The sequence below is a fragment of the Bactrocera latifrons genome, unplaced genomic scaffold (genome assembly GCF_001853355.1).
Source record: "Bactrocera latifrons isolate USDA-ARS-PBARC rearing strain unplaced genomic scaffold, ASM185335v1 scaffold_8, whole genome shotgun sequence".
Lineage (NCBI taxonomy): Eukaryota > Metazoa > Arthropoda > Insecta > Diptera > Tephritidae > Bactrocera > Bactrocera latifrons.
This window is the reverse complement of record NW_017537489.1, coordinates 2,040,151-2,051,559: the sequence shown is the minus strand read 5'-3', so window position 1 is coordinate 2,051,559 and position 11,409 is coordinate 2,040,151. Positions and strand designations below refer to the sequence as shown.

General features: G+C 41.7%; 1 protein-coding gene across 6 annotated transcripts in view; it reads right to left on the bottom strand.

Moving 5' to 3' along the window:
* LOC108976739 overlaps positions 1 to 11,409 on the bottom strand; it is a 53,382-nt gene that overhangs the window by 4,775 nt on the left and 37,198 nt on the right. For 5 of the 6 annotated variants that reach the window (XM_018946003.1, XM_018946002.1, XM_018946005.1 and 2 more), the window contains 3 exons: positions 2,686 to 4,690; positions 2,382 to 2,614; positions 2,049 to 2,282 (listed from right to left, as the gene is read on the bottom strand). In XM_018946003.1, the coding sequence (XP_018801548.1) occupies positions 2,049 to 2,282; positions 2,382 to 2,614; positions 2,686 to 4,690 (2,472 nt within the window). Of the gene's footprint in view, positions 1 to 2,048; positions 2,283 to 2,381; positions 2,615 to 2,685; positions 4,691 to 5,074; positions 8,520 to 11,409 lie in introns of those variants that run through there. The other variant, XM_018946007.1, reaches the window with a different exon arrangement.

The following is an 11,409-nucleotide window of genomic DNA, read 5'->3' as shown; positions in this document are numbered from 1 at the left end:
ATTAATAGATAAACAGACATATCTACTAATTTATAGGGTCTCGGACGTTTCCGTCCGTTACAAACTTTGTTGCAAACTAAAAACCTTCAGACTAGACTAAAACTTATATCATTGTGATTCTGTCAAAACGTTTTGTGATTTGGAAATGTGCCAAGTGAAGAAAAATGTTTTGTAAATACTTTTTAGAGCAATCTAAAAATGTTTTGCATATTTCTTCTAACTTCTTAGGCTCTAATTTTGCTGCTAGAACCCGTAGACATGTTTGGAAGTGAATCCAATTTCCTCCACTTCGTTCATCATATGGTCATATGGTGAGGTCTAAAGGGGTTACATAGGTTTACGGTTTCAAAAAATCGGTTTTTTATTGTCTTATTAAATTCTGCAAAACCTCTAGAATATTTTCCTAAATTTTCAAGTTAATCCGAGTAATAGCTTCGGAGATACCGCATTGAGAACTTGTGCGCTCAAGACTAGCTAGGCTAAGTGGGCCGTCTTTAAACGCGTTTTTCTCGAAACTTTGTTTTTGTAGTCGGTTTGGCAAGATTTCTTGTGAACTACTCAACCGATCTTCATGAAATTTTACACAGGTCTTTGAGATACAATTCTTAAAGGCTTGGACGAAGGATTTTTTCCGATTACAACTATTTGAAAAAAATTCGCGAAATTTTCATTGGAATTTTTATTTATTTTTTGTTTTTTTTGGGAAAAATGTCTACCAAAAATCCAATTTTCCCTTCCTTCGTCCAAGTTCTAAGTTAAGGTTTAAAGTTTGTTTTGTTTGATTTAGATGATTCTGTAAGGAGTTGTCTTGCCAACGCGACCGCTTTTTTCCGAGGGATCACCGGAAATGTCGTCGTAAGGGCCCAGTTTAAAATATTTTTTTCCAATAATTTCAGAATTTCTCTGTTAATAGTGTATGCTTGTAACAAAACTAGTTTTAATAAATCTTTTTCAATGTTGAAAAAAAGCTGTTTCTTACCCGAAGGAACCCGTCAGCGCTTAAGATTGGGTATTACCTTTTGTATTCGAATTTATTTATTTTTTTCTTATAGTATGTCACTTAAGTTAACGACGACTACCGAATTATAATGAAAGTATTATCGGTAGACTTTTTTGAGTGTTCAGCTAGAACCGGACCGAGGTTCAAAATTTTTTTCGAACCATACGAGTAATTAACAAACTTTCCTCTGACAAACTTTTATTTTTAAATATGATTTTGTAAGATTGCATTGGTTCAGAATTAATCTGAACATTTATTTAAATGTCCTTATATGGAATGGGCAAAAAATAAGTTACAGAAAGTTGTATTTTTTAACTCTTCACGGTAAAAATTTTACCCCTTAAATACGCGGCTTTCAGTGATCAAGAAATATTGATCAAATAAATTAAAACTTAATATATTTATAGTGTGGAATTTCTCATTAAATTTCTTTAAGCTAAATTTTATCGCAGAAAGTAAAAAATTCCTCGATTTTTTTGGAAGTGTAGAGCTTGAGTCTAATACCAGTGTGAATATCTATATAAATATGCGAGTATGTGGCCAAATACCAATGAAGTTAACAGAAAACCTGTGTGCGTCAATGTTTAGAACACCCCTAATATTTTATGAATTACTGCTACTACGCATATTCTAGTATACGCCTAACTGCCTTTCATGTAAGCTTAAAAAAATATTATTGAAGCCAAGCTTTGCTCATTAAACACAAACACACACATACATATTATATAATAAAATAAAAATTAAAAAAAAAATATTAATAACAATGGAATTCGATCTCGATATGGACGCTCTACTTACAATACTAATGAACGTTTACATTTAAGCAAGTAACAACAAAAATACTTTCAAACAACAGCAATTTTACACAACAAATTGAAATTTTTAGTAAATTAAGCATTACAAAAACAAAAAATTAAATAAAATAGAGTGTGCACAGGTTTGCATTTGGCCACTCCGTCGGGAATGAAACAAAACTCAAAAGTGTTCTTTTATCCAAAAATATTGCATTCAAACGTGCATTTTTTGTTTTTGTGTGTTTCGTGCTTACATTTGCGGCGCTACTTCTAAGCTTGTAGCTGATTTGCGGCGCGGCGGCACTGGTTCCTCCATTGTGGACGGTGTGTAGGCGCGGGGTGGTGGCGGACGCTCGGGTGGCGGCGTGCTGCTCTTCGCAGAGCCGCTGGATATGGAGGCAAAGCGCTCGCCGGGCGAACGTGAGAATTTCTTTCGGCGCGCAGGTGGCGTTGGCTTGGGCAATTGCTCCTTTCGTACAATCGCGTAACTGTGGACAGAGAAATACATGACAATTTTTAAATATATAAAATATTATTTGAGACAAAAAAAAAAAAAAATGGTTTCATAAACTGTTACTCGTACGCACCCATCGTTCTCCATCATGTCGATTATGTACTTGTCCTTGTCCCTATTCGTGTCACGATCAGCGTGCGATTCCTCGTGGTCATCGTAACCTAACGAATCGGCGCCACGTGACGTGCGATCGTCTTCGTCGTAACGATTAGTTGCTCTAGATTTACGCGTCTCCAACGCTGGTGCGAACTTTTCGGTCTCGGCGAGCGGAATAGGATATTCATGTTCAGTGCGATAAACTATTACCTAAATAAATTAAGCAAATTAAATCGGTAGTACATTTGTTCACTAAGAGATCCAAAACTCATGACACTTACATCGTCGGTTGGCTGTAAACGACTATTCGATACCGATCGACCACCGAAACCGTTCATATACGAATCCTTATCCATTGAATTGTCTCGCGTCGTATCACGTTTGCGACGTCTGGGCGCTTGCGGCGCTGGCACACCATCGTTGACACCCTCTGGCTCGGCTGGGAAGACCTGTTTGCCTACAATATCCAAGTCATTCATTTCCACCTCATCTTCGTGGTCTTTGTAACTGTTGCGTGGCGGTCGTAAATATTCCTCGTCATCGTCGAAATATGGTTCATGTCGTATGTGCTCAGCTACGGGAAAATCTTGACTATCCACAGAGTATTTGCTACGACTGCGTCCCTTACGCAGCGGACGTTTGGGCGTATTGAAGTAATCGCTGCCATTTTGTGACATCGACAAATCATCGCCATATTCGCTGCGCTGCGATTCCAGGTCTTGCGATACATCTTGTGGCCGATAGCTTTTGTGTAGTCGCTTAGGTTTCGGCGGTGGTATATCATAGTCCCTGTATTCCATACTTTCCCTGGTTTGTCCTATATGTTCCAATGCATTTATGGGTCTGTCGTAACCCTCACGTATCGCATTACTTATATATTGTCGCAACTCGATATTGTCTTCTGAGACACCACGTTTGCGTAGGAAAAATTCATCGTCGTCAATTTCTTCCATAACAACTTTCTTGCCAGAGCTCGCAGTGGATTGCGTTTCTTGTGGCAACACATCGTCGGAGGGATATTTTAAGTAACTTGCCTCAGCTTCTAACTCGGCTTTGCGTAACAATTTATTCTTCTCAATCTCTTTCTCAGTCCAACCCTCAACATCTTTGCTATCTTCGGAGCGTAGATCGGAGTCTTGATGCACCATCGGACGTCTACGGAATTCGCCGGCACGCATTTTCGATATCTCGTGTATGGCACGATTCTCCTCATCGAATTCGGCAAATTGCTTGGTATCAGCAACAACGCCCAATATACCCATTTCTTGTACCTCGCTCTCCGTCTCTTCCAAATCATCCTTCATACGGCGTTCGAGTGATGATTCGCGATCGAAGCTTTCCTGTTCACTGCCATAACGGCGATAACGTGAACCCTCGCTATCATTATAGCTGACATCGGAGAATTTGTCAGCCCAACGCGACCGCACAGGACCGGGACCGCGATCACCCTGCGGTGAATTGGAGGATTCCTGTGATGGTTGCGTTTCAGTGCTTGGTATTACACTGACTCCCGCCGTGTCCGTATCCGTACCGAGTGATGCTTGTGTTTCTACCGGTTTCTTCTTACGAAATGCTCTGGGGTAGGTGCTGAAATTGAATTCGAACTTTTTCTTTTGTGGCTGTGCGCTTGGCTCGGCGTCTATTTGTTGTGTAGCCACCTCCATTTCTTCATCCTGTGTCTCGTTCTCCTTAAACGATTTACTTCTTTTAAGTTTCAGTGTCGTGAACTTCTCAGGCAATTTGAATTTCGACATATCAGGCTTATTAAATTTCGTGAACTCGGGACGTTTGAAGTCTCTCAACTTCGACATATCGGGCCGTTTAATTTCCGGCATTTTTATTTTCGAGAACTCTGGTGCCTTAAAGCGTTTACGCTCCTTTGCTTTCGGACTTGACGATGCCGGTTTCTTGGCAGGTGTGCGTAATTTGGTCTTAATTTTGCCGGCTTGACTCTTTAAGCCCGCCTGCATTTTACGTGTGCGGTCCTGTGCGCTAGCCATGAAGCCTTTCTTACGATTCTCCGGCTTCAAGGGCAACTCCTCCAAGGCACTTGAATCAACTTGACTAGTATGTATTTCATAATCAGTACGCGACTCCGTACGTGGCGTGGTCGCTTCGGAACTAAAGTAACGCTCCTCCAAATCTAGCTGGAAATCTTCGGTGTCTTTGATTTCTTCGTGCAACTTCTCAATGTTTCGTGCGAGATCTGATTTTTCAGTTTGAGTTTGCGGCGTCGCAGCTTGCTCGTCTTCGGCGGGTGCTGCAATAGGTTCATACTCATGATCACTGGAATCAAAGGAGGAAAATTAACACATTATTCATGAAATACGATTTTTTAATACAAGACGTCATTAGTATTTGGAGGAAAGCTGAAGTTGGTTTTATATTAAAACACAAATGAAGGGGGAGTCTTTTATACCAAGCACATAGTGTCGCATGAGCAAAGCAACGAATAGAACTAAACAAAGAAAGATGAAGTTATATATGTGGAACCAAGTACATATGTGTGAAGAACTAACCAAACTTCGCTCTTTCCTTGATTTAKCTTGCTTGCTTTGCAACACAATGTTGTCAGCCTTAGGGTTCGTGCGTGGGAAATGTGTATGTCATTGTGAAGTCGAAAGAATTGTCAGAAAGACCAGTGTGCGTTCAAAAGGTTAACATTCTTACCGAGAAAAGTACGTCCTTTCGAGAAATTCACTCTTATCTTTTTGTTGTTGAGAGATATTGGAACTTTCGAATTCAGACAAACGTGATTTACGTTCATCGAAATTGAAACTAACGGTTTTTGTCATACGCGTACTATACAAATCTTCATGTGAACCGTGCAGTTTTTGTGCACGATCCTGCGACTGAGTTCGTCCATCCATAAAGGATGATTTACGTACCAATTTCGATTTTACTACCCGCCCGTCGGCCGATGGTGGACGCGGGCGTGGTGGTAAGCTTCGTTGTGAGGCATCAGCTGATGACGATTGTTGCCCCAAATCACCACTACTGCCAATATTTATCGGCACCGAAATTAGCGTACCCTTGGGTATGTGAAAGTGACTACCGCTTACGCCACCTATCGATGGTTCTTTGCTGCCGCGATTGAGCTCCGACTCGCTGCGCCGTGATTGCGCATCAATTTCGCTGCTATAAAATGATCTATTTCCAGCCATAAATTGCTCCCGGCTCATTGCGGGTATTATGACGGGTGCAAACGCATCCGTTATGTTAACGGAAACTTGATCGGAATTCAAAAAGTCTTCGCGACTGCTGTAGGCAGTAATCGGTGGTGTGGGCTGCACCGAACTTGGTGGCGGTTTTTTTGGACGTGCATTGTACTGATCCATTTCATCGACTTTCAATGAGAAAGTCTCCGTTACTTTTACGGACATTAGCTCTTTTTGTGGTGCTTTTGTAACAACAGCCGAATTACCAGTGACGATGGACATTGGTGTTGGCTTGGATTTAGTGAACATGCCCATCAATTTGGCAGGCACTGGGGAAGGTGATTTCTCACGCTGCGGTGTTGGTGAGGTCTGACGTAGCGGCGAAGGTGATTTTTGACGGTCCGACGAAAAGATTGGTTCAACTACTTGCGGTGCTTCCGCTGGATGTTTGTCGGATGTAAACATTGATTTGAATCTGGATGTGTAGGTAGGTTTCACTTCGAGCGGCGCATCTTGTAGCGGCACTTCGGTGTTTAAATCGGCAAAATGTAATTCAATAGTTTGTGCCTCTAAAGTTTGACTACTAGGCATCGGCTTTTTCCGTCCATTCGGTGACATATTACGTTCCGGTGTACGTTGTCGCTTTAACGGCATGGGCTTACTCGCTGTACGCGCTGGGTCGCTCGAGAAGTTAGTTGCGCCAGCAGCGCCCGGCAGCTGTAATGTGTCCATTCCGTTAAGCGGGGATTGTGCACGTTTCCTCGCTGATGGCGGTGGTGGTGATTTAGAGCGCAGACGCGCTTCTACCGCTCTCTGCGTTTCGCTCTGCACCAGCCTATCGATATCGACTGTGGGTATGGCACTGACGATTTGTATGCTTGTTTCTTCGGTGGGGTGCAAAGAAGGCGGATGTACGTCATCACCACCGAGCGAAGGTGGCCGCGTTGTCTGCATACGAATGTTGTCGTACACGTCTTCAACATTTCTAGTGGCTGCTATATTCTCTAACTCACTAACCACTTTTTGTAAAGGATCTGTCGCGACGGTTGTGGACGGCGCAACTGCCAATGCAGGTTTCGGTGAGCGCGCTCTTGTAAAAGGTCGCCACGTAGTTGCAGCTGGTTTGGTGACCGCCAATGGTGGCAATTCCACTGTGCCCTCATCCTCATAAACGGAAAATTTGGACACATCAATTGGCCGATTCTGTGGCATAACACCGCCCATTGCCGCATAATACATATTTTCTTTATTCTCCTCTGGACGCATATAGTCCGTAGACACAGGCGGTTTAGCGATGCGGTAGTCAGTTGCCGACGGCGAAGGCGATCTCTGTCTTGAAGCTGTGGCACGCTCGAAGTCCGGGCGCATGTCGACATCATCCGTGTTCGGCGTCGGTGTGGGCGCAATTAAATTCAATTGCGGCGCAATCAGCTGGGGCGTCTGCTTCTGTTGTTGTAGCTGTGGTGCGGATGTGAGCGAAAATCCATTTGAAATATCAACAGTAGGCGATGTCGGAACACTAGCAAGCAACAAAGCAGGCGTTCCACGATGCGAGGCAAAATGTGAAAGATCAACATTGGAAGTACGACGACTTGTGCTCGCTGAGCGTATTTCAAAACGTGTTTCCGTCCGCGTGGTTGGTATATTTATGTCGGCCACAAAGAGATCCGATTTGGATGGTGAACGTGAGATGCGACGCAATGAGTTAACACTACGCGTGGACCACGTTTCCGGGTCGCGCATACCACCGCTGGACATACGACGACTCAACGACATCTGACGACCGCGCTGCCCTGCCATAAATGTAGTCGGTACGCCAGGCATTTCGTTTTCCTGAGCATCGGAAATGCTACGCACCACCAAACCACGCGAACGCGCCACCTCCTCCAATTCCGGATATTTATCGACGAATGAGATGTCCACCTGTGTTGTACTCTGGTCGAGCGTATGCTGTGCGCCCACGCTACGCATTGAGAGCCGATCAATGTCCACATGCACATTACTGCCGATATTATAGCTACGTGTGGACAGCTGATCCATCTGTATCGCGGAACCCAAATTAACGTGCTGAAATGGGTTGGGGGAATGCAGTTGACCGCGTTCGCTACCCACATCACTGTGGAAGCCCATAGTCGAAGTGGGTCGTGAGTCAGTGGCGGGATTCACGCGATCGGGCAGCAGCGAATCACATTGAAAGTACTGACAAGCGCAGCGTACATCGAGCGAAGCTCCACTGGTGCTTTCGTTGCGCGACACAAAATGCCGCTTCTCGGCCGGTAATGCACCAACCGAGGCCGAACGTCGCGGATTCATGCTGACTGCAAGAGCTTTGTGGTCCGATCAGCTATACAGCTTTATGCAGCAGTAAAGTAGCTGCTATTTACTTTGTTAAGTGTCACGTTTGGTCCCAGCAACAACGTTCGGTTGCGGATCGACGTAGTTGTCTTTTTTGTGCTCGTATATCTTTGGTTTGTTTTTATTTTATTTTATTTTTTTTGTATTTTTTCGGTTTTTGCTTACGCTATTTTTAAACATACATACGTTTCAGAGCGCTGCCCGCGGATAGGCACAACAATTTCGATAAAATTTAATATCTTGTTGAAAAAAAAAAATTATAAAAAATGTATTCTCGTTTGTTTTCTTCGGTTTTGCTTCGGCGTTCTTAGTGGTTAAGATTTCAAACGGTTTAAACCGTTACAATTTTCACAATTTACGCCACTAAAAAGTCGAAAATTTTGCGTACAACAAAAACAAATTATTTTCTAAAAAAAAATAATAATAATACGGCTGCAAAAACTAGCACTTGAACGTATTAGACACTTGCAGCCAGGAATTTGCTGCTTTCTGACTGTCGCATCGTGCATACATTATGCTATATATTTATGATATTTTAAAATAGATTTATCTTTTGTCACAGCACAGTCTCGCTATTCGCGCGTCCAACGCCAACCGAGCGTCTGCATCGTTGCGAATTTCAGCCAGGACTGAGAGCCTTTCACACTTTAGCCGTTATGCCAAGCGTCGAGTCGTCGGCTGTTGACGACTAATTGACGACGAAAGCTGTGCGCGCCTTTGTCGTGTTTGCAAAACCAATTTCCTATTTTTTTTTTTTTTAATTTTTTTGTTTTAAAATTAGCCAAAAGCGTAGCATTTATTTGAGTTATTTCACTTTTCCGATCGTTCAACATTCAACGGCGTCGGCCGACCAAAAACAAATCAGTTATACAAAAAGAATATTATATATCTGCGATTTATATATAAACACGACATGTTAATAATTGTGTTTAGCATTTGCTAAAGTATTTTGCTCTTCTAATTTTCTGTTTTTCTTTTTTCATATTTACTTGGCCGCCGTGCCAGAAATGCACACTTGGCCACACCACCGTGTGCTACACTCGCCAGCCGCTTTCAAGTATAGTTGCCTGGTCTTTGTAAACATCTTCGAAATCACAATGAATTTTATAGCAGTATTTGTGATGTAATAGATTTCCACTTACGAGTTATGTATATGCATAAATTTCTTCGCGTACGATGTGCCAAATAATTTTGTATTTTCAAAATTACACTGGAGTCGTACATCCATTTATCTTGCCAGTTTTAGAAGCGTTATTTTCGTCCAATTGTTTTTAAAATTGCCAAAATGAAGAAATAAGTTTTTCATCAGGTAAATGCTGAAGCGCGCATATGTAGTACTTCCTTCGAAAAATTTCAATGTGGAAATACTTAGAACCACATACCCTTGATTATACCGAACTTTGACGGTAACAGCAGAAATTTGAAAAATCGTGAAAAGGTTGAAGGACCCTCAAAAAGTCTCTGCTTCTCTCGAACATAGTATATTCACCAAATCAATTTTCAGAGACGAACTTTACTTTCGTTCAGTACCAGGAATTTTGTTGATTTTCCTACGAAGTTTCTCTCAATTTCCTCCTCTCTCTCTCTCTCGAAAATTTTACTTTCAATCTATACCAAAAACATGCTGATTATTTTATGTCGAATTTTTTCGGTTTAGTTTACGTCCAAATTCCTTCGGCGTTTCTTCCACCTTCTCTCTCGCGAACTCTACTTCCGTTCAGTACTAGGTACCTTCTGGTTGATGTCCGTCGAATTTTCTTCTGCTTTTCTCTCGCTCTCTTTTTCTCGCGAACTTATCTCCCGGTCAGTTCTAGGAACACGCTGATTGCTTTTCGTCAAACTTCTTTCAGCGTTCCTCTCGGGAAGTTTCCTTCCGCTCTATACCTGGAACATGTTTGTAAGTTTTCGTCGAATTTCTATCGGTGTTTCTCTTACACTCTCTCTCACTCGTGAACTTCTAATATCTACCACGTACACACTAGTTGCTTTTCGTTCCCTTTCCTTCGCCGAATATTTCCAATAACTTCATCACTACAGTATTACAGTACCATCATAATGTTGAAAAAAATGCATCAAAAACTTTACTTAACCTTGTTTGATAAGTATTTTGCTAGACACTTTTTGCCAGAGATGAACTAATTTATGCACTTTAGTCCGGTTTTTTTTCCAGACTGAGGCTAAAATGTCGGTATTCGTTGTCCTATTGTGCTCAAGCGCTGAACCTATGAACCTTCCACAGGTGATTCTTTTGGCCTTGAGTACGCCGTAAGAGATTCTTTGAACTCCTTGCCCTTAGCAAAATCAATCTCAGGCTAGATTCAGGTGGATTAATCTAAACACTTTCTTCTCTTTTGTCTAGCTTTTTGCAGACTGAGACGGAAATGCCTCTGCTGCGATTTATATTAACGACCTTAATAAATTTGCAGTAAACCACGACCTATTTAATGAAAAGATAGAGTTTTCAAACTTACAAGGTGCGTTCCAAAGTAAACAGGGCAATTTAAAAACAAAACAGAACAAATGGTTCTCTCGGCAAGAGTCGCAAGCTGTCATATCAGGTGAATACGATAAGTGGTTAATGGTTAAAATGTAATTTTTGGTCAAATAGTCGGTCACAGGCGTCGAACGAATGTTGGACTCTGAGCAATTTTTGGTCGTCAGTCAATTTGTGCGGAGCAACCCGTGCACACACCTTTCGTAAGCCCAAATGTTCGGTCAAAATGCGATAAATCGATGTTTTGGAGATTGTTCCATTTCCATCAATTTCAATGATGATTTTGGCTGATTTTTGATGAATTCACGCGACATTTCGATGGAATTTCCGGTGATCAGGGATTTTGATTTCCGACATGCTGATCCTCATGTATGTCTTCACGACCACTTTGAAAATGTTGTAACCACTCGTGCACTCTGTTATGGTAATATTCATTCACCGCCATAAACTTCTTTCATCAATTGAAACGTTTCGGTAAAAATTTTACCAATTTTCAAACAAAATTTAATGTTGACTCTTTGTACGAAGCTTATTTTCGCACCCCTAACACAAACATGCTGACACTTAAAACGCAATAACCATGAAATTCTCACTGGACAATCGATAAAGATAACAAATTCTAACGCATCAGTCGACATATAGTAGGTGGCGCCACCAGGGGTGCTAGATTCAAAAAGTCCTGTTTACTTTAGCGCACACCTTGTATTATCTGTTTCTGGATACGATAAATGTCTATTCATAATATTTTCATCTCTTAAATGCTACTTGAATGGATTGCATTAACCCTTCTAACAACTCGAGGGTTAGCTATTTTTCTCTCTGAATCTACTTCCAACCTACTTCGACGAACTTCTACGAAATGTTCAATTCATTCCCCGAAGCCTAATTGTAAGAATTCGTTTTTTTAGGATTTTAATAGAAATATTATATAACCACTCACCTCTGAGAGATTCAGGTTTGTAGGTTTATACAGTTATTTTTGTATGTGCGTTGCCAAT